Source organism: Cheilinus undulatus, linkage group 15, assembly GCF_018320785.1.
Source record: "Cheilinus undulatus linkage group 15, ASM1832078v1, whole genome shotgun sequence".
Lineage (NCBI taxonomy): Eukaryota > Metazoa > Chordata > Actinopteri > Labriformes > Labridae > Cheilinus > Cheilinus undulatus.
This window is the reverse complement of record NC_054879.1, coordinates 20,259,873-20,287,857: the sequence shown is the minus strand read 5'-3', so window position 1 is coordinate 20,287,857 and position 27,985 is coordinate 20,259,873. Positions and strand designations below refer to the sequence as shown.

At 39.0% G+C, this 27,985-nt stretch overlaps 1 protein-coding gene across 1 annotated transcript in view; it reads right to left on the bottom strand.

The window, feature by feature from the left end:
* LOC121522464 (receptor tyrosine-protein kinase erbB-4-like) overlaps positions 1-27,985 on the bottom strand; it is a 536,924-nt gene that overhangs the window by 218,039 nt on the left and 290,900 nt on the right. Inside the window, exon 3 of the mRNA XM_041806890.1 lies at positions 4,216-4,402. Within this exon, the coding sequence (XP_041662824.1) occupies positions 4,216-4,402 (187 nt within the window). The remainder of the gene's footprint in view (positions 1-4,215; positions 4,403-27,985) is intronic.

Sequence of the window (27,985 nt, the reverse complement as noted above, 5' to 3'; positions counted from 1 at the left end):
GGCGCAACGTACGAGAAAAAATACAAAGATGGAGCACAACACACATGCAACTGCAGCACATGCACTCATGGATGGGTGTGTTGTTTCTTTCGACTCTTGGGGATCACAGGGAAGGAAGAGTTGAAGAGAACAATGAGAGACGACTGAATTATTTAGAAAGAGGGTTTGGAAGCAGCAGAGACAAGCATAGTGCCAAGCTTCTGCCTTACAAATCTAAATAAATTTGAGCCTCTGAATAAATCGTAAGCTCCTGGTACAGAGAGAATTATTAAACTTTAGTGCAAACTGATGACATTGTCTTTCTCATGTTGCCCTAGTATCTCCTTGACACACTTATATTCATACATCTGTAGAAAAAATGTCCAACATTTGTGCAGTATCTCCAATAAATTATTGGGTGGAAGCAAGCTCCAGTGCATTTCGTCCCAGCAGTCAAGGCTGAATGCACCAGGAGCCCATCCCCATTGAGAAATAAGCAGCAAAATTCATTTCAAAGCAGATTTTACTGACATTCTTCATCAGCGAGGACATGCATGGCACTTTGTGGTGCTACCTTATAAATCATTCATATCTCATTCCTCATGCTTTCCTACATGTAAAAGATAATAAAAGCAATAATTTATGTCACGATGCCACTGCAGGCTGGGAAATAGGGAAAAAAACAGCAGGGTCTGCACCTTGGGACTAGACACAATTGACCACCACTTACTGATAAAACACAAATATAATGTTATTCAGCAACACACATATTATCTCTCTTGTTTTTACTCACTAAGAAGATTTGTAAAGTTGGATTTAACTTAAAAAATAAGTAAATAACACCTCTAACCTTGTGTTGCACACATCGTGAGCCAGTTCCTGGCCCTTGTATGCCCCACTTAGCCGTGGATTGGAATAGCTGTGTGTCTTTTTTGCAAGTCAGGAGCTTCATTTCTTACTGACCTCAGGGTCAGGGCGCCTGGAGGAAACCGAGCTGCATCAGAATCCATTGTTCATAAAGAGGCAGAGCCGCCCACACAGTGTTTTCTACTTAGTGCGCCATTTATCAGCAATCAAGTTCTGTCTTCAGCAACTTCTGAGGAAACATGCTTGGGTCGATAGCCAGGGGGGTTGTACATTCGATGTGATTTTTTTGTGTGTGAGAGCAAGAACAATGGATTGAAAGAACAGTAATAACAGGAGATACAGAAAGGTCTTTCACAACATTACAAGTCAGTAACATACCCCATGGTGTGAAAGGGTTAATTGTCAGAACAGTATAAGTCAGGGAATGCAGATCATATGTTCACGCATTCTTCAATTGAAGCCATGCAATAAAGCCAGTACAAAAACAACAGCACCTCTTTCTATTAAATTCCTATGAAACAAAAAGCTGCATGAAGTTGTAACAACAATGTACTGATCCTTTAGCGAACATGCATCCATACATTAAATACACTCCTTAGTCTCATGATAACTGGCTGTGGAAATAGCCATAGGACCAGGGTTCCTTCTATGATCAACTCGTCCTACACTGAAAAAAGTAAAACATTGGTTGAACTTAAAAAAAAAAAAAAAATGAAGTAATATATCACCTGAAACATTTTCAATTGAATCAATTAATTTTTTTTTTTCAATTAGGTAAATGTCATTTTTTTAAGTTCATAGAAACTATGTTTAAAGGTTTAGCAAACCTATTATTTTAGATTGGCCTAAACTAAAAATAAAAATTTCCCTTAATCAACCGATATAAATATTCCACTCATTTGAACTTAAAATTTTTAAGTTCATACAACCATTTTATAAAGGCTGGCGGGGGCTGGAGCCTATCCCAGCCAATTTAGAGTCACCATTTAACCTAACCTAATGTGCATTTTTTTGGAGGGGAACCAGGCGTGCACAGGGGGAACATGCTAACTCTGTACAGAAAGGTCCTGACCAGGAAGCAAACCAGCAACCTTCTTGCTGTGAGGCTATAGCATTAACTCCTGTGCCACCATGCCTACCACAAGTCTTGAAAGTCAACTCAACACTTTTTTCCTGAAAACTCTTGCTACATTGGCCCAATGGGAGAGCAGAAATGTATTAAAAGGGACATATTTTGCCCTTTAAGACAAGTTTGTATTGGTCTCAGAGGTCCCCAAAACATGCCTGTGAAGTTTATTGCTGAAAAAACAGTAGTATAGGATTCTTGCAGGAAATGGATATCGCTCTCCTGATGTTTCAGGCACTACTATCCAAAGTTCAGGACCTGACTGGGATTCGAACCATCAATCTCCCAGTCAAAAGTCAGCAGGGTAACCCATTGAAGCAGGATGGTCAGCACTCAAAATGTCCTTTTTAACATTTATTCAGCCACAACAGATGCGTTTCAACACGTAGGTCAACGCTGGATGCCTGGAGTGTAGAGAGAGAGCCACTCAGAAAAGTGACAGCTGCTGTTGCATCAAGTGTTTTTTGAATCCACTCTGGACCTACGGGATGTTGTTACGAATGCACATGCGTACAGCAAGCGTAATGCAATAAAAATACATGGATCCAGTTTAATTTGGTGTCGAGCTGCCAGTTTAAATAAAAAAATATAGGTTCAACCATTAAGATAATTTAGAAGATTTAGATTTAATGAACAAATCAATAATTTTAGGCTGTTATAAAATGAAAAATTACACCAATCCTACAACAGCATTGTTTTACTTTTTTCAGTCTAGGGCATTCATCCAGCCAAACTAAATTTATATAGCCAATTAGAAAACCCCTAGGTGAAAAAGTTTGTAAAATGTTGTTCAAAACTCAAAGGGCATGGCCATGGTGAGTCTTCAAATTTGTATGTTTTTAGCTAAACAGGAAGTTGATTTTTTTTCCCATCCATGCATGATGTAATCCAAATATTAAAAGGATATTGAGGGTCCAGGCCTGAACACATTCATGTGAAAGGATTATGAGGTACTCTGATGACCGATGAACAATCATAGAGTTACTCTGATTACCGATGAACAGTCACAGAGTTACTCTGAGGCCATTCAACAGTCACAGAATAACTGTGATGACCATTCAACATTTAAAAAGTTACTCTAATGACCATTGAACAGTCACAGTTACTCTGAGACCATCCAACAGTCACACAGTTACTCTGATGACCATTTAACAGTCACAGAGTAACTCTTAATGACCATTCAACAGTCAAAGAGTTACTCTTAATGACCATTCAACAGTCACAGAGTTACTCTGATGACCATTCAACAGTCACAGAGTTACTCTGATGACCATTCAACAGTCACAGAGTTACTCTGCTGAACACACAACAGTTATGAAGTTACGCTGATTACCTTTTAACAGTCAAGGAGTTTTTTTTTTTTTTTGATGACCTAAAAACAGTCACAGAGTCATGATGATGGCCACTTGGAGGAAACTTAAAAAAAAATGCTTGGCAATATCACAACATGCCATGCTACCACTGCCAAAAACAATAGTGTTAGTTCAGCCCATTTATGTTTTGTTATGTTTTTTGTGCAGGGATAGCATGAGGGCTTGAGAAAATATTCAGAACTCACTTTCAGAGAGATGCTGGGAAAAAAAGCATCCATGCATGTCAGTTTAGAGCCCCTGTAATGGTTGGAGCCACTGCTGCCAAAATGGTTGCCTTGCAAAGTAACTCACTGGTGAAAACATCCTACCAAATGAGTACACCTGCAAGCCCTTTTTAAAATGACTAACTCCCAGGATTGCATGATGAAATAGGGTTATCATGCGACTAAAGTTGATAATGGTTCAGATGTTTTGGGTAAGAGTCAGAGTCAGTAATTGATTTGTAAAAAGGACTCATACTGAGCAGTACCCCACACTCATGTTCAAGAACAATCACCAACCATCTAGCAAAATTCTAAAGTATTCCATCATCTTTTTTGAGTTTTTGTATCAAGTTTATTATCTCAAAATAACTCAGATTGACTGCTGAATATAAGGCAGCTGTAACGCTGTCCTAACTTGTTAGGAATTCCCAGGAGGCTGTGCATGAAAGAGTATAAGTACACTCACGTACTCTGCAGGAGGCATCAAAACATAGACTGTTAAATTTTTGATATCTGATAGAAACAGGCTTTTCTGAAGAATCAAATGGACTGAGATTCAGTTGCACCAACAGTATCAACTTACTGGTCACTTCTTCATAGTCCAATACAAATACATCCTGATACTTGCGCACAACCAGACAAGAAAAAATCAATTTAAAGGCTTTACCTGTCAGATTTTTGAGACCCAACTGTCGAAGGCCAAAGTTTCCATCTCGTCTGTAGTTTAGGAAGATGGCAAGGGAGTAGCGGTCCTCGTATAGCTTTGTTCCACGGATGATCCTCAAGTTCTCCAAAGGCAGGTAGTCAAACTGGTTTAAGGCCACCAGCACATACCCAGTCACTTCTCGGATAGACTGTGAACAAATTAATGTAGGGAAGTGTCGTCACTGAATAATATTATTGCACATTCAAGAGGCAAATAATACATTGTGAGGATAAGCTTTCAGTTTAAAGCCCTTCAAAGAGCAGGTGCTTTTCTGACAAGTTGTGGAACAGTACAGTACAGTTTCAACCTTCAGGTTTTTTAGCAGTAAGTAGAAGTGACAGAAAGTATAAAAGTAGTGTCTACAAGCTTGTCTTGACAATTCAGACTATCTGCCCTGCAGAAATTGAATGCCCTCTACCACGTGGAAAGATTAGGCCTTAAAACATGACATTTGGGAACCAGTGTTGCACTTCTAAAATGAAACATCTTGTCCCCTTTTTTTTTTTTTTTTTTACAGGCTGCAACCTTGAAATTGTACATTCAGCTGATCCTCAATTTCTTATTTAACCACTCAATTCTATTTTCTATGCTAATGATGTATTTTAAATAGGAACTTTTACAATGATAGCACTTGGGCCTGGTGTTGTTGTTATTGTACCAACTCCTGATACAACGAGATATATCAAGAAGGTCCATAACATCTGGCATTTTTAACTCCACCTTGATGAAGTGATGAGCATAAACCAAATGCACAAGTACAGAAAACCTGATGGTATTACTGAGCAGGTGATGGGCAAGAATGCTTTAAAAACTAAAAGCAATTCTGAAAAATCACCCACCAGGGGCCCTGGATGTGATTCACCAGAGCACATTTAGTCAGGCTTATTCCACTGAGGTGCAGGACTGTATGATACAGAGAGTTATTTCCCCTGATATCAGACTGTTTAATAGGCAGGAGTAAAGAATAGAAAAGGAAGTCTGCACTTGCACAGTAGTAGAAAAATATATCTAAAAATGTATGTTTATATGAAAATGAATCATCACATAACTGTGTACCCACTGATATTAGGACCATAACACCAATAGGAACTGTTGTGATGTATTCAAATAAATGTACACTAATGCAGCAATAACAGCCTCCACTATACTTGGAAGGTTTTCTAAAAGATTTTGGAGCATTTTTGTAATACAAAAAAAAAGGATTCTTATGTATTATTGAAAGAGAATATTAGAGGTTATTAAAGTGATGCCAGATCTACATCAGATTATTGACAACATCCATCTTCAAGGTCACCTTCCACATATTCAACCATGCCAATGATTTGAGTTATAACATCTGAGTGAGACGAACTTGCTGTAGGGTGTGTGACCTCAATGCAAAACTTGGCAGCGGGTATCAGCGCTCATGTTCAGGGTGCGGCCTGGGGTGACTGAGCCACAAGGACAGCCATTGCTTCACACTTTAAATGTCATTTAGGAGGGTATAGAACCACTGTCGAGACTTTGGCGAAGAGCCACCCAGTTGGAGTCAAAGTTGCATGAATCAAAGTGACAGGCTGTGTCCTCTTTCTCCCGTCCGCCATCACGGTGGCTGTCATTAGCAGTCAGGCAGTCGGAGAAGTCTTTCCACGTCAGCCCGCTGATGCTGATAATCAACAAGTCTGTGTGTGAAGCGCTGTTGATGTGGCGAGCCGAAACAAGTCCTAAGGAGGGCCCTGCTAGCGGAGTCATGGCGGCTGACAGCTGTCAGAGAGCATGGCCGTCAGCCACCAGTAAGTTAGTTGAAGTCACAGCTCCGTCATCATTACCCTGCTGATTACCATTAATAGAAACAGACAGGCCTGAGTCTGGTGAGTCTTTGTGTATTTATGTGATGAGGAACTTAAACTCAAGTGTGTGTGTCTGCAAGTGTGTATCAGTTTAGAAACTAACTGGAGAAGGAGATCAATGACTTTCTAATAGTACACAGAAAACAAACAAAGAGTCAGAGAATTCATGGAGATATGCAGTCATGGTAGCAAGCTGATTATTCATACATTACATTAGTCTGGGATTAAAAGTGGAAATTCAAGTTTTATACAGCTAGTGAGGAACTTGTGTTGATTTGACACCCTCTGTGAGTTCATGTTAAAGTACAAAACCCATTCCCAAAAAAGTGTGGGTACTGTATATAGAGTAACAACGGAATACAGTGATTTTAAGGATCGTGTTTAACCTATATTCAGCTGAATGCAGCGCAAGGAGAAGTTATTAATATTCAAACCACAACCCTTTTTTCCAGATTTTTACACATTCCCAAAAATTTGGGACAGGAGTAAGTTTACAACTGTGTTACGTCACCTTTCTTTTAACAACACTGGAAGTATTGGAAGTGTCCCGGGACTGAAAACACTAATTTCTTAAGAACTGGAAGCAGAATTCTATCACACTCTTGCAGTACCAGCACTTTGACAAGCCATGCTGTTGTAACTTGTGCAGAATTTGGCTTGGCTGTCTTGCAAACATTAAAAGGGATGTTCCAGAAAAAGACCTTGTCTGGAAAGATATATTGCTCTAATCTTGTATGTACCCCTCCGTCTTAATGATGTCTTCACAGATGTGCAAATAACCCATACCATAGGCACTAATACTAATTTGGGGCAGCAGTAGCTCAGTCTGGCAGGACTTAGGCTGGGAATTGGAGGGTCACCGGTTCAAGTCCCAATCAGACCATATCTGGACTTTGGTCTGGTAGCTGGAGAGGTGCCAGGCCACTTCCTGAGCACTGTCAAAGTGCCCTTGGGCACTGGACCCCCGACAGTTCACGGCAGTGCTTCAATGAGAGCAGCAAGACCATCACTCTGACATCTCCACAAACAGGATCCCCATGTCCATGGGGATCCTGTTTGTGCATGTGTATTTGCATGTAATTCAGCCTATGTGTGTGTAGCATGTATAACAATAGAGTGTAAACTGTGAATCTCCCTTCAGGGATTAATAAAGTACGATTTAACTTAATACACCCCCAACCATTACAGATGCTGGCTTTTGAATGTTGCATTGATAACAATCTGGATGGCCCTTTTCCTTTTACGCCCAAAGGACTTGTTGGCCATCGATTCCAAAGAAGAATTTAAAATGAAGACTTCTCAAATCTCAGAACTCTTTTTCTCTTTTGGTCAATCCATCTCAGATGGCCCAGAGAAGTTGGGGGTGCTTTTGGATGTTGTGATAATGTTTTACCTAGTGGAATTCATCACTTCCAGAGGTTGGCTTTCTTAGCTTTTGCGAGTTGGATCAAAACTTTTGTGGGCAGGCTTAATTTGTTAGCAAATTCAGATAGACAGCTGAGGACAATCAATTTCCATTCGCTGAGAGGCATCAGACAGGCAATGCTGTAAGTATTTTAAGTTATTATAGAGATCCTGTACACTTTATTTTATAAGGTATTGTTAGAATATGTTTGTGTATTTTGTAGTTTGGTTTCATGTACAAGCCAGATGCAGTTCTTGTATAACAAAGGAAAACACTGAAGGCTTTTAAATATTTATTTTCAGTTTTCACCCTTATGCTAATTTGGACCAGGTTTTCAGTAAATCAGAGATGAGAGATGTTTAAAGTGTTTTTTTTTTAACCATTCAACAACTTCACAGTCTTTTTAAGCTCCTGTCTCAACTTTACAGAACATCACATTTAAAGCACAATATACGAGAAATGCCTTTAATGAAAAAAAGGAAAGAAAAGAAAAAGAAAACAGTGTAGTTTTTGCACTGTCAGTGTAAACATGGAGTTAGACAATCATGGCTGTAGTTCACACTTGGATTTTATTTCAATAGCTAAGAGCTGAAGTGTGTTTGATGACTCATCCACACCCTGCTGGGGTTTGAAGGTCTTTTCAACCCTGCCACACTACTGAATAGCTCCAGGTCTATGTAGTCCAGTGACATTGCCTTGGGCACTGTGCCATAACACATCCTCCCAATTTACACCCAGGTGCTTTTTTTAGGGATGGGGTGGGGATGGGGGGTTGTGTAGCACCAGCCTTGTCTGACTGAATCTGAGTGTATACAGGAGCTGGTAATTATTTCAGGACACACACTTCATGGGTTCTTTTTTACACATTTTTTCCCCACCCAGAGTCTGTTTATTACCCAACTCACACTGTTGCCGGTTTGTTATTTTCAAGCCACCAAATCAATACCCTCCAAAGTGCAGCCTTGCAGAGGGAAATAAAACGAGGTAGAAAGAAGATGGCAGGCACACACGCTTTTCTCCCTACAGATTGTTTCTTCGATAATGAACTGCATGAAAAAAGGGAAACAACTCGTAGTGATTACAGGCCCTCGCTGAGCTAATGGCCAAACCTATGCTGTGTGGTCACTTTCATTAAACACAGATCAACAAAACAAGCAAAACCAACCGCAACACTACTGATGCAGGTGGACCACATCGACAAACAAGCATTCGGATTAAAGCGAGCGATTACACATGGAGGTCCCTGAGAAACAATATGATATTTGAAATGAGCTAGAGCATGAGTGCTTACTCTGTGTGATGATGAAAAATGCAAAGTTTTGCACATGGTACAAAAGTGGTGTTAACAATTCTGTCTTTAAGCTGACATAAGCTGTTGTATACTTGTTTCATTTCTATGTACATATAAAGAGCATATAAAAAAATGCACATCAATTGGGTTGTGTTTATAAATGCACATATACACATTTCTTGAAAAAAAAAGTGTTTTCTTTGAATTTTGTTCATTTTTTGACTCTATGTTAGGGCTGACATGAAGTATTAAGATCAGTAATTAGTGTATTGATTTTAAATCACAATAATTGCATGCTTTTAATCTCATTTTGCACACTTAAAGTCATTGAAATGTTTCCCTGAAGCCACAGTGATGAAATATAAAAACATCACTGGGCCTTAGTGTTTCATTTCACTTTGAAAGAGAGAACTCAGTGGACAAGCCAAAATAGCTTTACACTACCCTTATTTTCCTATTAGTCCCATACAAATAAATTTTGGTTTTGATTAGTTTTCAATCCATAAAAAATTATTTTCCATGGTTAAAGGGATATTTTATTTTATTTTTTTTAATTGGATTGGATTGGCTATTAAACGTAGCAGACAGGTATAGTTCCTCTGAGTATTTTAGCCAGTTTAAGATAAAAATTGGACAATAAAATTATGGCTCTATTGTACACTGTATTGGACATTTTTTAAGTGTTTCATTTTTTACCCAGAAAGCCTCTGTGTTTGGCCCTATTTTACAATATGAGCTTTACCTACCAGCCATATGCTTTTCCGTCTCAGCATATCTGATCAGCTGTTTGGGTCTCCGGGCTTCGCTGGAAGAAACAACAAGTAACCTCAAACTAGTTATTTCAGCTCAGTTTTCCCACTTCAACAGCTGACACAATGTTTTGGTAAACATGTCGACTGCTTGTCAAGGGTTGGTGCCTCCAATTTATCTTCAGAAAGTTGAAGAAGGTCTGTAAAACACCTGTGTTCAGTGAGTCAGGGAACTCTGGATGGGGAGTGATGCAGGCTGCAGGCATCTGTGAGCCCCATCCTCGATCAGAAATGTCCTGAAGAAGTGTTGTGAAGTCCCACTTATGAGAAAAGTAGCTCTCTGGGACATAGTTTCCACATCTATACTAGCAGTTAAGTCAGAATCTCTCCTGCTAACCAGTCCCCACTGAAGTTTCTCTCCCCTCTTTCATTTTTCTGAGGCTCCATCAGTAGGATTTCCTCTGTGCACTCTGGATCCACAGTAGATGGTGCATCACTCGAGTTGTAATCTCTCATTTAAGTTTTAGCTTAATTACTTCTTGTTTCCTTTAACAAGGCCTGCAGACTCCAACAGTTGATCAGATGCGCTGAGGTGGAAGACCACGTGACTGGTAGCTTAAGCTAATGTTGCAAAACAGAGCCAAACACAGAGGCTTTCTGGGGGTAAAATAAAACACTTAAAAATGTTTTGATATAGCATAGAACTGAGCCAGCATTGCTTTTTGCCCCACTTTCATCTTAAAAGTGGCTAAACTGCGCAAAGAAACTATGTCCATCTGCTATGCTTTAAAGCTTTGCTTCTCCAAGCGGGTCCTGTTTGAAGCAGCAACGCTCACTGAAATCACTGGAGGCTAATGACACTACTATCGCCAAGTCCCTTATACAACTTAACATCAAAGATATCGGAATATCTTTTAAGTCCATAATCTTTGATCTACCTTAAGTTCCTTATTCTCTTTCAAAATAAAGTCTGCTGTGTATCCACTCAGGAAGGCAAATGCTCATAGTTTGAGACCGTACAAAATTCTGAAATTAAATAAGAAACTGTTTTGGTGAAATATCAAAATGTGGCCAAAGATTTATTGTGACTAACATTAGAAATTCTGAGATTAATGATAGTTAAAATTTGTAATGCTTTGACACCCCTACACTTAGTATTCCTCAGCTCGATAATGCTCTTTTGTACCCTTATATAGTTTGACATCAGCTAATTACAGAGTGGTTCATTATTCTGTTAAAGACCAAGACTACTCAGTACCAGCCATAAGTATGTAATTTTAATTTATAACTTTCAGTTATAAATTAAAAAAAATGTTTTGTTGTTGTTGTTGTTGTTGTTGTAATGATCATGTCTGATCAACTATCTATATCTTTAGTCTGTATCAGTGATCATCAGCTGGAGGCCCGGGGGCCACATCAGGCCCCCCACGTGACCCCATCCGGCCTCCCAAGGAAAATTAAAAATTTTGAAAATTTGAGAGGGCAAAAATATGGCATGCTATTATCTAACTTTTTTCTTGAAGTCTAAAGAAAACCTTCAACCTAGCAGCTTATCAGACAAGAAGCACACTAGTATTTCTGTAATTTGGCATAGTAAATGGACATATCATTGTTATCTTGAAGTCTTTTGTGCAATTTCCCTCCTCTGAGAATCTTCACAGATCTGTTTTCTGCAGGTATTTTTTGCAAATCCCAACATAGCATATTAGCATCAAACTCAGTGATAGCCATCAAGAGGAAAAATATTTCAATCACCCCCATGTGACTGGCTGCAGTAAAGGTGATAGGGACTGATCTCATTGGTAAAGGCTAGTTCCATTAATTTTGCAAGGAAATATTATTTATACAAATATATTTCAATTAGACAAAAATATTATATTTCAGTTTATTTCAATGTGACCCCTGGTCATTATGAGCAGTTCCTTTTGGTTGCTGCAGGTTTTTCAAGAAAATATTGTGAAAAACACTTTTATTGTATATTTTATTGCATTTTCTGTATATCAGGGCTTCTTCCACTCTACCATGCCAAGGAAGACTATGTATTGAAATGCATTTGTCTTGCCTCTGAAGAGAGCCAATCATATTTCAGTGATGATTCCTTGGGTGGCCAGTCATATTGACCCCAGGCTTTCCCCTTTGACGCCTCTGTCTGCAACATAGACATTGTGTTGATTTTGCATATTCTTTTACTTGAGTAATTATATCTCCTCTCTGTAGCCCTAGTGCAATTAGATCAGTAGATCAACGGCTTAAAATAACAACATGACCGTGTTGTCCTGATTTCATGCTAATATTAGGTCTTTAACTTCCTTGAAACAGGTGAATGGGGACACATGTTGGCAGGGACTAAATTTTTTATGGTCTTTTTCTTGTTCTTATCTTAGTGCTAGCACTGAGTTTCTTTATGTCTACAAGGTCATTTCTCGAGGTACAATAAGCTCTGCTGTTCCAGATTTAAACAAGAAAGTACAAACTGTTGATTATCTGTAATCCCTTCAGTGACTAAGGAAAGCCTTTTGTTTGAATTGAGATTGTAAAGAGAGTGGAATGTTTGACTCCTTTCCTGCATGAAGACTGAACTGAGTAGCAAGCCCTCAACTCCCCCGACAACGTACCCCCACACGACTCCCAAGAGATCAATGCGTCAGAGTCCTGGTAACAGTGAACAAAAGAGACGGAGAGAGCCAGATTCACTAGATTAACAGGGATTTCTCCCTTCTCCCTCCTTCTCCCTCCTCCTCCGAGTTGAGCATTTGTGAACGGAAGTGCGGTAGCGGAACAAACCCCTCACTTGAGTCACTGAGACGTGCACGGTTTTGAAATCAAGTCCTTCAATCCCCAACTTCTAAAAGAAGGGGGGGGGGGGGGGGAGTTACTGACGGAGGGAAGGAAAAGGGGATAAAGAAGGAAATGAAGACAGAGAAGGTGGGATACACGCTGCAGGAGGAGGAGCTCAGTGGAGTGGATCAGACTTGGTTTACCTTAATGCATAATTAAAAGCACACCTGTTCCAGGTCAGGGAAGAAAGAGACGCAGCAAAATGTTGGAGGAGGGGTGAAATGTTGGGGTGGGTTATGCAGGGCCTGAAAGTGCAATGACACCATTAGCATGTTTGAAGAGACTGAACACACTTTAGCATGATTGCCTCTCATTACCATACATATTGAGGCGTAGCGTTGTGCTCCATGGGGCTGCGGTCATTGAAGTCTGATACACAGAAGTGCACTGGGAGGGCTTAAGGTTTGCCTTGCATCACTAAGCCCTCATCCTCCATTTCCATATCGCTTCCCTAAAGCCTCTGCCTGAGCTCACATCCACATCTGTAAACAGACACACAATCCGGATGGGGGTGTCTACAAGTATAAGCAAGAAAATCCTCCAGAGTTTTCCCACATGCATCCTTGGTGTAACTGACAGCCTACAGGAAATTTTGCCAGTATTTGAAGAGTGAAAGCTTTATTAATGTTTGACATCAATCCCTGACATTAATCTTCTAAATGAGAGCTCCTTTGTGAATAACTCATGTGTGTAACTCACAAGGTGTTAGAAGATTTTATGATACCATCACATTTGCGCAGCTTGAGTGCAATATTTATCAGAAAAAGAAACATCCCTGATGGGGTTTCAAGGCTTTTTTCACATCCAAACCCACCGCAGCTGTGTTGCTTCACTTTAAGTCATCCAAGAGCCCACCTCCAGTCCTGCAACCTGCCAGCTCCCCTGAAACACCCCAATCCCCTTGTAGTGGCTTTAACCGAATAGGAGCCACTTCAAACACCTGCAGATGATGCTGCTTTTGATGTGTGTATTACAAAGCAATTGAGATGTGAGTATGTGTAAGTGTTTTTTTATTGCTTGGACAAGATGTTGATGACTCAACTTTGAAGATGAAGAGAAACTATCCCTTCTGGTTCTTACATCACACCTCTCCTGCTCCCGTGAAACGAATCTGTGTGTGCTTATGCCACGGTACAAATGGAACCGCGTATGGGATTAGACAATGTTTTTGTCAAGAAAGAAAGAACAAGCAGTATAACAGATCTGAGACCTCTCTGTTGCTATTCCATGTCCTTCCCTTGAGTCATTTGAGGGTCAATGCCAGCTGCATTCTAAGAACTCATTTTCTGAGGGATTTTAATGAGGTAAACAAATGTCTACTCCCTTTATAGTAGTCAAAGATGGGCCATTTAACTCAATTATAATGTTAACAGGGAAACAAACATTTACAGAAGTAGGAAATAACTAGACTGAAGCGTATAATAAAAATGATCTGACATCAAGTATCTACATCAAAGTAAAAGAGTGAATTCGTCTTGATTTTGGGCTTAGATGCAGCTCTTGATTGACATGAATGAGTGACTTTGAGAAATCCCTGCTCAGAGTGTGCATGTCATACATGCCCAGACAATGTGTGGGGTTACGTTGATGCTTGAGGATCATCAGTAGCGACAGCATGACAGTCTACTTGTCAACTATGATGACAAGTAAGCCCTGTAAGGTGCATCAACAACACAAAAAAGCCCTGCTGGTCAAGTACAGAATGTGCAGACTGAACAGAGGGAGAGACATGACAACAGGCAAAAACAAAACACCTAAAAAATGAATATCTGGTGGTACTAGCGGCACTTATCTATACTGTTAAGCCCCATTTAGGAAGTCAGTCCAATAAAAATCATCTTCCTCTTAAACTACATGAAAAGTAATCTCTAACAGCAGCCTCTAGAGATTTTATACTTTGCACTAAAGCAGATAATGCTTTATATCCACCCTTTACACACAAATGCAGACACTGATTGAAGAGAAACAGGAAGTGCCATCCAATCTTATCACATTCATACTTTTTTATGTGGACTGCAGGCCAAAGCATCTTAAATCTGCTGATATGAGGGCAACCAATGTACCTCTGTGCCACAGCAACCACTGGACAATGGTAAATTAACTTTAGATACAAATCACTTGAAGTCTTTTAATCTAACCCACAAAATGCTTTTTAAAATGTATTTTTCAGGCTTTTATACCTTTATCCAGGAAGGACAGGGAATAGAGTAGGAACCTTTGGGAGAGTGGGGAGTGACAGGCAGGTAAGGAGCCACAGGTTGGAATCCGACCACCTAAGCAGGGCGTACACTGTGAGGTTTCAGATCACACCATGGGACTGACCCTATATCGCTGTTGTTATATACAACAAGAGGTGACACAGGTTATCAAACTTAGATAACTTTTGAATCATAAATCGTAGCCTCTTACTCTATTTTCTCTCTTAAAGCTAGCCATCACTAGTAGCCCTTACAGAAGCATTTCTAGTGAGCATGGAACTTGGGTGACTTAGATTAAATCCACAGCGGTAGATCTCATATTGAGCATCTTTTAATCATCTTTTAAAGCAATTTTCAATCATTTATTGCTACTAGTATGACTGCTAACTGACAATTTTCCCCCCAGAATGCTGTGTGAGAGGCTGTCAATGATCATCACATCATTATGTGTCAAACTGCATATAACACCACATCATTATGGTGATGGCTAGAATAGTGCATAATGAAGAGAAAGACAGATAGAGAGCCTGTGATGTGGCCCTCTGTGTCATTGTTATTTCAACATTCAGTAGTAAAGCTCACAATTATTAGCAGAAAAAACAACTTTAAGTTTCACAGAGAAGCTGTACGTTACAATTCTAGTTGTTGAGCCATGATATGAGCGCATTGTAAGGCTGTCCAGAAAGTTTATGATAGTATTGGATTGGTACTGGGTATGACAGAAAACTAATCATGGGTAAAATGTTACTCTGCTATTAAAAGGAAGAGTTCTCAAATCAAATATTAATAAAAATACTGGCACAGGCCAACTTTATGTCACTGGGATACTGTCTATTTTCAGGACTTTTACTTCTAATGTACTACTTTCATATTGTGGTATAAGCTTGCACAACCGCCATGTCTGTCATCAGGCAAATCTTTTAAAGCTCCAGTGTTCACCGTTTGTGCCAGACCCAAAGACAGGTCCAGCCAATCAGTGTCATTTGAGGAGAACAAGGCCGTAGCTACAGGTGGTGTTAAGTTGTACTGTGAGCCGATGTAATGGCTGCCACCAGTGTAGCAGTTAGCTCAGATGTAGCTGTAGTATGATGGCAGTTTTTCAGAACTGGACCAAATTTATTTATCCAAACAAGATCAGACTCTATACCCTTTATAGTTTCAGTCAGCAAAACCTCAAAAACATTTCAGTCTAGTTTTAGTTTTAAAAAGTTCTCACATTTTAGTCTTTCCGTTTACCAAGCATTTATTCTCTTACTTAAATCTGGTACCAAATCATGGTGGTGTGTACATTGAACTCTGCCAAACCTAGGATCCCTGCTTTCTAGAGCTGCATTGTTTTGTAGACAGATTTACTCACAGTTGAGAAATACCATGGATTTTGAATGTCTGACTAAAACTAAATTACATTTAGTCTCATTTTAGTATCTTGACACAAACTAAACTTACTTTTTGACAGTTTTAGTCTTTAAAAATCAATTTTTGGCTAGTCTTAGTCTATCTTTTGGAAAAAAAAGTATGTCCCTGAAATTTTTAGTCGTAGTTTTAGTCAACAAAATTAACATTTTTTTCCGCATAAGTAAGCGATTGTTATGGGAAGCCAGTGTACACAACGTGGCTACTGCCACATTAGCAATTACCTTGGATGTAGCTGTAGAAAAGCAACAGTTTAATCAGACCTAAACAGGATCTCTTTATCAAAACGAGAAAAGAGCTACACAGAAAGCTTCTCTTAGCAGAGAAGTTGTTCTTTACGTCTCCTGATAGACTACGACATGGATATTAGCCACCTACAACCTTCGCCATTCAAATACTACAGAAGCACTGGCCTGTATAGCTTTGGTTAGCATTGTAGCTGCGCATGTCTGTGACCTCATTTTGTCTTGTTGCTCTGATTGGCCCATCATCAGTGTGCCAGAATGTGCGTCCATCACCTTCTGAGAATTTTTTCCATAAGTCCTGGCCTTCACTTCATATGGGAAGTTTCCCGGATAAATGTTAAATGTATTCATGCAATGGATATATGAAACAGTCCATCTGGGGTGTCGGATTAGTTTTGGTAAAAAGACTTAGATAGCCATCTCTGCATTCTCTAAACCACAAGAGAGCAACAGATCTAATCCCAAACTGTGTTCTTTATAAAAAAGGGGACCAAAAGTCTGATAATGCTTAAAAACCACTGTGCACCACTGGAATTTAAAAGAGGGAGATTTTCTTTTCAGATATACAACATACAAATGCTGCCCTGATGTCTAAAATCTGGTCTTTGGCTTTGAAAGGATTCACTCTCTGACCTGACTAATACTCCTAAAGTTTTAAACAACAACCATGATTTCTCCCTGTGGTTAAATCCTGTGTGAAAACTGCAGTGGGATATTTTGAGTAATGTGTAACACTTCTCCTGTTTTGGATGAGCAGTGTTCCCTACAGTTGTAGAATTCAAAATGAAAAAGGAGAGAGTCGAGATCTTCTCTGAAGCATCTTCTAATTCCCCTTATAAATCTAAGGTGATGATTAAGAGCTGGAGGATGGTTGGCAATGTGCAATCTGTGGGTGGACTGTGGTAGTCAAAGGTTGAAAAAGGCAGATTTTTTTTCCGACAGTTCCTTCCTAATGCCTTTCAGCTTGTTTAACTCTTCTCCCTTAGTCACAGCCCAGACAATGAGGCATGGCGCAACTCCTATTGATTTACTAACACAGTAATTAAGGAAACACATGTATCTTGTCTCTTTCTCTCTTCCTTCTTCTGCCTATTGTTTCTGCTTTCAGTCTGAATGCTCACTTCTCTGACTTACACCATTAAATTGCTTACAATGTTAGAACCGAATGGGTGTGCAGTTCATTGACACGGTAGAAAGTCTTCAGTTGTACATCCTGTATTCAATAAGCAAAGACAGGAGTGGTTGCAGTTCAGAAATTGGAGATAAACCAGCAGGAAGTCTATTGGATACAAAAGATCAAGAGCTCAATTTTCGCATCAACGCCTGAATCAGTCAGAATGGATGTTAAAAGGCACAGCTGCTATTATGTCGACCAACAGGGGGGTGTGAGTGACAGGGTAAGCTATAAAGTCTGGCAGCATCCAGCATTTCTGTCATATTTTTAGCAATAGTTCTGGGCCAGGGAAGACTTTTTAGTTTGCCCCAACTTTGACAGTCCAGTTTGGTCATTTCCCTCTGGTTATCAGTTTAATGTGAAGTACAGTGGGTGGGAAACATGAGTCATAATTTACTTTAACTGTTAAAGACATGGGCGTAGCACAGGGGGGAATGGGTACTGATTACCTGGGCCCACTATAGGGAAGTGCCCCTGGGAAGCCTGCAACAGAAAGTGTTTTTATTTTTTTTTTCTTAGTGATTAGTGTCATTATTGAATCAAAAGCAACTGAATGAATCGGTCAAAAGACTGAAATTTGTATCAGACAGTTTGAAATAAAATACCGGAGGGCCCTGCTTCTCCCTCAAAAATGTCCAAACGGTATAGTCCAGCACTGCAAAATAATGAAAGTAAATTTAACTTAACCATCATAAAAATATTGCTCATAAATCCAGAAATTATGGTTCAAAAATACATTTAAATGCACAGATATTTGTAAAAATGGCACATTTGTTGCTTGGCTAGCCAATGAAGGGGGCCCTGTGTAATATTCTTTCTGGAGGCCCAAAATCCCTAGCTACGACCCTGGGGACGAATGCTGGGAACCTGGCATTAGGCGAAAAAAAAAAAATCTAATGTAGTATGAAAATGCAATGTGTCATGAAGCATCCACAGAAATCTGACTTCAAATAAATATTCATAACCATGAGTAAACCTAGAGCAGAAACTGGCCTTAAATCATGATCTAGTCATCTGATACTGCAGCTGTCAGTGATGACTCCTCATGAGAAGTACAGCTGCTTCACAGATAAGCATCTGTGTGTAATGTTGTTCACTTAATTTTGACACCCAGAATAAGACAACATACGTGTTTTGTGTGTGTTTCAAGGAAAAATCCCTGGGTTGTATTTTGGTCAGTGTGGTACCTGACAGAGAGGAGGAGTATTTGAGCTGGACACCACTCAATGTAGAAGATGAAGTCATTTGACAAAGCCCAGAGCTCTCTCCAGACAAAACTAGTGACCTGATTTTTTGAGGAAATGAGAGTATACAGGAGTGCTTTTGTATGGTTTACCAGTGTTTCTCTAAATTTACTACAGTTTGAAAAGAGTGGCCAGCTGACATTTTCACCGATGGTTGTCTACCAGCACACACAAAAGCAGGATGGAGCACAAGGGAAAGAGCAACAGATCACATGGATGGATGGATGGATGGATGGATGGTGCAATAATTACTAAGTCAAGAGGCTGTGCCATGGTACATGCCACTTATTTACTCCCTGAAAGGGATTGAAAGAGCAGGCTACAGTGCATGAGCTCTGAAAAATGTAACCCTCATCTATACGTTTTGTTGCAACGCTATAGGTTTAGGTTCCCACCAAAGTTTAAAACAATCGTTTTTAAGCATTTGACTAAAGCTTTGGTTTTCTTTATGATAAAAGGGAGGGCTAGTCAGTTAACTGCCCCTACATACTGTACAGTACAGGTTACAGAGATAGTCAGTGCAGTCAAAGGTTCATTTTATTATTATGATATGAAAAATTATTATGTTGAAATTATCATCATCATCATGAAACGTATTATGAAACACAATGGAGGATCTATACAAAAGTCGTAGCAGAGCATGATGTCTGACAGACTTGGGCATCAGAGGGATAAAAGCGATAGAGGTAGAACAGTTTTGTGATTTGCAATCAACAGTTTTAATGGCACAGGTGAATCTAAATCATTTCAGCAAAAATGTGCCAAATGGCCAAATAACCCAGGGGAATAGCTTAAACAGCCCGGTTTTTCTTTCATTGCTTTTCATAAATCATCTGAATCTGAACAGTTTCCCGTCATAGATGAAGTCCAGCTTGTTTGTTTAAGAACACGTAAAAAAAAAAAAAAAAAATCTGCATTACACTTTCAGAGTATGTTTTCACAAATTCATTTGTTAGATCCAAGTCCCATTTAAAAATGTGCTTAACACATTACCAAAATCATTTGGATTGAGTGATATAACTCAAAGAAGTTGTCCACATATTTAAACTGAACAGTCTTATGTGCAGTACAGAGAACAGAGTCTTTATTTCTTAAATGTATTCAGTTTATCCTGAATGCTTCTTGCCTTTCAAGGGTTTGTGGGCAGGTGAATTTAAACCACACAGAGAAAAAGAGATTTTTTTTTTATCCTCTCGCTGTCTCTCTTAAACTCTCTGACTGTTACTGGGCTGGACTTGAAAGCACCTCTGTCATTAAGACTGACTTTCACCTTTGGCATGAAAATGAAAAGTGTGGGGCTCACCTTCTGCTTTTAAAACCAATTATCAAGACTGGGAGGATCAGTCCTTATTTTTCACACTACTACCACCCTATTTCAAAACCAGTTTTGTAATTTGTTTGCTGCACTTGATCTGTAGCTTTTAAGGAACAGTGGACACCAACCATGCAGTAGCAGGTAACTGTAACTGATGCTGTTGTCAGTACTGATCACTACAGTTAAACAGTCTGAGGGAATTACACCACCAGGGGCCTCTCACTCTAAAGAATCACATGACGAAAGTAGAGACATGCTGCTCAGTTCTGTCCATCTTCACTTATTATCCTGAATAACTGAGACCCTGTTCAAGAAAAACTCCACACTGATGTATTTTCTAAACTGTAAACTTGTTTTCATTTCATGGGCAAAGTTCACATAATCAAAGGAGAAAAGCTGTTAAAAGTAATCTTCTGGTTAAAGCTGTAGTCAGAGGTGTCAAAAGTATTCACATTCATTACTCAGGTAGAAGTATAGATACTAGGGTTTAAAAAACTTCTGTAGAAGTTGAAGTATCAACTCAAGCTCTTTACTCAAGTAAAAGTATAAAAGTACTGGTTTCAAAACTACTTAAAGTATAAAAGTAAAAATAATGTAAGGGGGGAAAAATGCCATTAAGGACAAAAACTTAGGCCACGCCACAGGGGCCAGTAGTGCACTACCCCACCTCCCCAAAAAACATTTTTTCTAAAGGCCATAATGACTATAATGTTATGTTAAAATGTTAATGTTGAAAAATCTAGGATGCACCTGTTTCAGCCGTATTTATGCCTATTGAAAATGAACACATTTTAGTACAATGCAAATAACTTCAGGAACCATATATGTGTACTACTGAGCATTAACATGTGTTTCATGGAGCGGAAGATATGATGACTAGTTGCCTATAAGTATTGTATGGTACATAAAGTCAAACTTCAGAGGCATGTTATCAATAGCCTTTGTTGGAATGTAAATGTTCATCCAAGCACCAGTCTGCCATTTCCTTGCTGGAGAGTGACGCGATTTGTGTCATGCACAGGTGCAATGGATCGCGTACAAACCAATAGGGTGTCGGTATGGAATTATGTTTCTACTTCTCATCCAACCACAATCAAATTCACTCTAACCAGATGGGGCAATTTATCTGGAAAGGTTTTTTTTTTTTTGAGTGTGTGTATGTGTGTGTTTTTATGAACGATGACAAGCCAGAATGAAAACAAGCTGAAATGAAATAGGAGTAGCAAGGCTATTTTTAAAATGTAAGGAGTAGAAAGTACAGATAATTGCGTCAGAATGTAAGGAGTAGAAGTAAAAAGAAGGCTGAAAAATAGTTACTCCAGTAAAGTATAGATACCCAAAATTTCTACTTAAGTAACGTAACAAAGTATTTGTACTTAGTTACTTGACACCTCTGGCTGTAGTGATTCGTGATTCCTATAATGTCTTGTGAGTATGCTTATGGTGCAAACAAGGAAGGCCATTTAAACAGCTTTTCTCCTCCATTATGTGGAATTCATCCATAAAACTGAAATGGGTGTTTATAAATATAAAATTATTAATTTCTCTGACAATGAAAATGTTGGAAATATATTAAGTATTGTTAGAACTTAACTGAAAAAAAAAATGTGTAGAGCATAAAGTGGCAAAGTGTAGGCAAAGTGTACAGTATGACAAAGGCATAAAATATTAATTTATTTTTCCATTGTTAAAAAAAAAGATCTTTACAATACTGCAATAAAAAAATCAGACCTGTTTTAAACAGGGCCCTTGAGGCCCATTTATTCTCTACATCCTGAGATGTAGACGGAGCTTTCTATCCATAGCATGTGTTCATTTCGTCCATTCTCTCAAAGCTTAGAGATACAGACCAAACAATGCCATACCGCCACAAATCTTGGGGGCAGTGTTGAGCAATGAAGCCAACAGTTCAAACCAGAGTAGCAAACACAAAGAAGAAAAACAATTTGAACTGGAAAATCTTTAGCGGATTTATTCATCAGTATTGCAGAATATTGATTAAGTTGTAAGAAAACAGAAAAATATCTATGATGTTAGCTCACCTGGGCACAGAGACAGATGACTACAAGAGCACAGCCAATGACAGGCCATTCTTTCTACAGTCTATGGGACATACAGAGCAGCAACAAAGGAGTTGTCCTGGTGAATCTATATTTTTCAGTGTCCACTCCAATAAAAACAGACGCAATCTCAAATATCAAGATTTTTAAACACAAGCTGAAAACTCATTTATTCAGTCTGGCTTTTATGTAGTACTTTAAAATTTTATGTCTATACATGCTATCACAATCACTGATGTATTTTATTCTATTTCTTATTTTAGAACATTTAAAATCTTAATTTGGGGGGGGGGGTGTTTAGGCTTTTATTTAACTCTAGTTATGGTCACGTATGTTTTTATGTCCATTTTTAGACTTTGAATTATTTGGAATGTTAAATCTTTTTTCATTATTATTATTATTATTACGATTTTTTAAGGCTAATTTTAATGTTTCTTACTTTATAAATTATTTCCTTAACTGCTTTGTCTTGTATCTCTGTCTCTTTTTAATCATCCATCCTTTTTTCTAATTTAGTGAATAACTTTTTGTGTGCATTAGTGTCTAAACTTTTTTACCATTTTACCCTTTTTGTCAATCACTTTTGTACAATCCTGTAAAGCACTTTGAACTGCAATTGTTTGTAAGGTGCTATATAAATGAAGTTAGATTGATTGATGTAAGTGTGAGGGCAGTAATGTTTTGTTAATGCCATCCTTTCTCATAAGATGTGCTTCATGTTCTATTTCAGAGAGTGTAATATAAGTGTGAAATACTTTCTTTCATGCATGAAAAACATTCTGATGAAAACATAAAACCTTCTTGCATTCACAAAATTTTCTTGTGATACAGATCATTTCCTCAGGAGCAATTTTTTTTTATTTAAGCCCATGTCCTTTTTGGTGCTTCATAATATTTAACAAATAAAACTTGCTTTACTAAATCCCATATGAACCTGCACATTGCAGAGTCAGATTTTTAGTTGTATTATACTTGAAGTTGCCATCTACCATTATTTCTATCAGCCTTCCTACATTTGGGTCATACCAAAAACCCAGTCATGCACATCTGATATTTTAATATTCAGTGTAATACTACTTATCAGGCACCATCACTTACATCCTCTATTTGTCGTCTACACCTTACCTACAGAGAAAAAAGAAAGATAAAGACAAGATAGGAAAGGGGAACAGTAGAGTGACACTCCTTCCCATGAGGAGAACTTGCAACTCCATCAGAGCCCTGGTAATGAGTGGACTCCTGTGGGGAATTCTCCAAATGGACTAATTTGTAATTGATTCAGTGCATTAATTACCGGCCTGGTTACGCCTGTGTCATGGTTAATATTGTGCCGATCTGACGAGGCTGGGAGGCAGGGAGACTCTTCTGCATGGGGACCGTTCGGGTGAGGCAGCCATTATTCAATTATGCCGCACATATCGGCGACGAGGCAAGTCTTAATCCGAGAGTAATCACTTCCCTGCGCTCCCCCCTGCTATAAGCTTATGTGTGGGAAGGGGTGTTAGGGTGGAAAGTAGTCTTAGACCCATCTCGCCCATGGTTGGCTTCTTAATCAGGCCTGGGAACCAAATCCCCGAGGTATTGTAAAGTTATCTTGCAGTAGAGAGAATTAGCACTGTGTTAGTAATATGTGTCTAAATTCCAGTGCTCTTGTGTGGCTCCTTACTGTTTTACAGATTAATTCTGTGCATATTACACAATTGATGCATCGTAATTTAAAAGAAGATTTGTACATTTTAGAGCATCTGTAATCCTTGTGAAACATTTGTATCATGTCACATCATCAGGACATAAAAAACATTGGATAAAAGCAAATTATTCTGGTATTCTGAGGCATCATAATGACACAAGATAAGAGTTGCTTGAGAGTCAATAACCTCCTTAGGCTTGATCATATTTTGAGAGAATCCTGATTTGTGTACCACTATGTTTACCATTGTGTAGCATCTCGTCTTCCTTTAACAACAGTCTATAAATGTCTGGAGTTTTGGGAGAGGAATGTTGTCCCATTCTTGTTTGAGGTAGGATTCTAGCTGCTCAACAGTCCTGGGTCTTCTTTGCTGGATTTTTTGTTTTATGATGGGCTAAACTTTTTTCTGTTGGTGAACGGTCTGGACTGCAGGCAGGCTGGTTCAGCACCCGGGCTCGTCTGCTGTGAAGCCATGCTGTTGTGATAGATGTGGTAGGTGTTTTAACACGGTCCTGCTAAATTTGTAAGGCCTTATCAGAAGGAGGCATTGTCTAGATGGAAGCACATGTTGCCTTTCCAGATGTGTAAGCTGTCCATACCATAGGCGCTAATGCAACCCCATACCATCAGAGACGCAGGCTTTAGAACTGTGCACTGATAACAAGTAGGATGGTCCCTCTCCTCTTTAGTCCATAAAAATTTTAAATTTTGAGTCATCTGACCAGGGCTGCATGGTGGCACAGGGGTTAGCACTATTGCCTCACAGCAAGAAGGTTCCTGGTTCGCATCCTGGTCAGGGCCTTTTGCATTTTCTCCCCATGCATCGGGGTTCTCTCCGGGTACTTCGGCTTCCTCCCAACACCAAAGACATGCTCATTAGGTCAATTGGTGACTCTAAGTTGGCCGTAGGTGTGAATGTGAGCATGCCTGGTTGTCTGTCTCTATATGTCAGCTAAGATAGGCTCCAGCAACCCCCCCCCCCCCCGGCTTATCCTGATGGACGGAAAATCGATGGATGGAATCATCTGACCACAGAACAGTTTTTCATTTTGCCTCAACTAATTTTTCCAAAATCATTCCAAAATTTTTAGACACAGTTTTTCAGAACGAGCTAATACTTTTCATAAACAGTAAAATGTGTCTCAGTTTCAACATCTGATGTGTTGTTTGTGTTCCTTTGTGAATAAAAATTGGGTTTATGAGATTTGCAAATCATTGCATTCTTTTATTTACATTTTATACAGTGTCCCAACTTTTTTGGAATGAAACAATTAACAAAAGTAATTCCATAGATAGACTAAATAATTTATGATAAACTTTACTCCAACAAAACAAAACAAAAATAAAATACAGTGACCTTATCAAGCAGTACTCATACTGTCGCCCAACACTTAGAAGTTTCAATAGATATTTTTAGAGATTTCAGACAGACTGCTCCTGAAATCCTCCTGCATTGGTTGCCCACACATGCATTTCACAGCCTGAGACAATCTCAGTCAGATGGGGATTTCAGCAAGCAAGACAGGATGTAAAAAGATTGACGCTGAAGAGGCGGATGAACAGACTGCAATATAACACCATTTTGAGAATGTTTGCCCTTTTTCACCTTATGTTCTGTGTAAATATAGGGCGTGCACTTCCTAAGTGTCGTTTGACTTCTGGTGGCTGCCATGGCAACTATCTGAGTCTCTGTGTAAGTTAGAAGTTATTTGGCGTGACTTTTGTGCAGAAACTTAATAAAGTATTTTATTCAAATCAAGTTTTCTATTCATATTTATTTATTATGTCCTTTTTTATTTGTTCTGTGAGAGGATGTCAAAAGTTGTCCTCCCCGTTGATGTTTAACCCTTTACTGTTTATAGAAATCAGTCATGGTCAATGTAAGAAAATCTTTTATATCAAAGGGAAAACAGATTTCTACAAAGTAGTTAATTAAATGAAAATATGAAAGGTAAAATAAGTGACTGCATATAAATCATATTCAACCCTTTCAAATCATTATTTAATAGATACACCTTTGGCTGCAACACTGAGTCTGTGTAGATAGGTCTCAGTCAGGCTTGCACATCTGGACACTGAAATCTTACTCCATTCTTCTTTGCAACACTGCTCAAGCTCGGCCAGGTTGCACAGGGATTGGGTGTGAACAGCCCTATACAAATTCTCTATTGGATTGAGTTCTGGGCTTTGATTCAACCTCTCCAGATCATTCCCTTGTTGTCTTTAATCCATCTCTGTTTTGGGTCATTGTCTTGCTGGAAAATAACTTCTCCCAAGTCATAGTTCTTTCGCAGACTGAAAAAGATTGTCCTCCAGGATTTTTCATATTTTGCTGCATTCACTTCACCCTCTAATTTTACAAGCATCCCAGGGCTGGCTTCTGAGAAGCATAACCACAGCATGATGCTGCCACCACCATGCTTCATTTATTGATGATGGATTTAACTGAACTCTGGGCCTTGGGCTGTTTTTTAAAATCTATCCCCTGACTTCTACTTTTTGATAACATTTTTTCTGAGTTGCTGGAGTGTTCTGGTTAACCAGCCACTGGACCTTTCGGACACAGGTGTCTTTAGACTACAACCACTGAGACACATTCACTGCACTCAGGAGATCCCCATTTCACTAACTGCGAAACTACTGGACCATCTTTTTGTTGGTAGAGGTATTTTTTTCTTTTGTTTTTAAGAAGGCCAAACTATATAGGTCATTTATAAGATCAATAAAAGCATAAAACATCCGGGGGGGGGGGGCTTTTTATAGTCACTGTTTTCATGAGAGCAACAAAAAAGTCTGAAGTTATGTTTTTGTGAACAGAAGTTCAAATTAAGCAGGTTCATTATGTGCTGGGAGACTTTACTGGTTGTTTTCTATACTTGGTTGCACCCCAATTGCAGGGTTTGAACAGCATCAATTCCTCCAATTTAATGGGGAAGTTTCTCAAATACGTCCAGCTGAATTTTCACTTCAGTTCACAAGAACATTTACAAGTGGGTTAGCAGGAAAAAGTAAGTATGGAAAGTCTTACTGAGAAATGTGTCTGTTTGCATGCACAAATGGTCACTCTGGAAATTCCAGGAGTTGTATGCTTAATAAATGAGGCTACTAAGATGACCATTAAAACTAAATCATAAACACATGCAAGTCAATTATGCGGTCTAACCACCATGTATGTTAATTCATATAACTTTTTTTTCGTTAACAAATTTATCCAAACTCATCAACACATAACAGTCAATGTAGAATTTTAAGGCTGATGGTGCATTTGCACATAACCTCTGCCACTGGGTCAGCAATGGTCCCATTCTAAAATGGGCTGACTATTGAGAACTATTAGAAGATTACAATATTTGAAAAGTGATGCCACTTTGCCTCATGGGTAAACTCCCTATCACTGAGGCACAAACACCTTAATAGCCAAAACACTTGAGCATGATTGGTTCAAAATAAATTCCGTCTGTTTTAGAGATCATAATAATATAACCCACTAACTAGGGTGAGTTTGCATTTGTTAAGCCACACAGGAAGACCAACTCTGAAGAAGATTTTTGTAGTTTCATGAAATTTTCTGCCCTACAGAGCACCACAACTTGATGCAAAGCAATTAAAACAGCTACAGATTTAGTCAGTAAGAGGCTCACAGTTTGGCCTTAGGTTAACCTTGAGCTAAAAGAAAAAGACCCTCATATTTTAGCTAGGGAGCGGAGCGCTGTACATATGACTCATCAAAACAGAGCACGTGTTCCATTTCTCCTGACAAAACAAGAGAAGAGCACACACTGTACGTCCATTTTCCCTTTTACCAACTTTCAGCTCGACAACATCCTTTTTTCTGCCCTAAGCAAAGGGGGGAGATAAAATAGAGAGCTCTCTCCTGAACACTTGATTGTATTTCTGCTTTGATCTACGGCTGCCATCCCCTAACTATTCTCCCAGAGTTTGGACCGAGCAGAATACAACAAAAACAAAACCCACAGCCCCCAAGAGAAACCAGAGTCCATTGTGCCCTTCATCACATATTTCAGTGCACAATCTGAAGGATGCCTGCAAGAGCTTTATATCATCTGAAGGCTTCGCTTACTCTCTGGACAGGGCACTTGACCGAAAGACAAAAAATAGCTGACCATAAACTAAGGTTTGTGCATCTACGGAAACCTTGAGGGCAATTTCAGCAGAAAAATGATCCTTAAATGTGACAGATGTAGTTTTGATGTTGTACTCATGTTATATTTTACTCTCAGGATTACTCAGTGAGTAATAAAAATATTGATTTTTAAAGA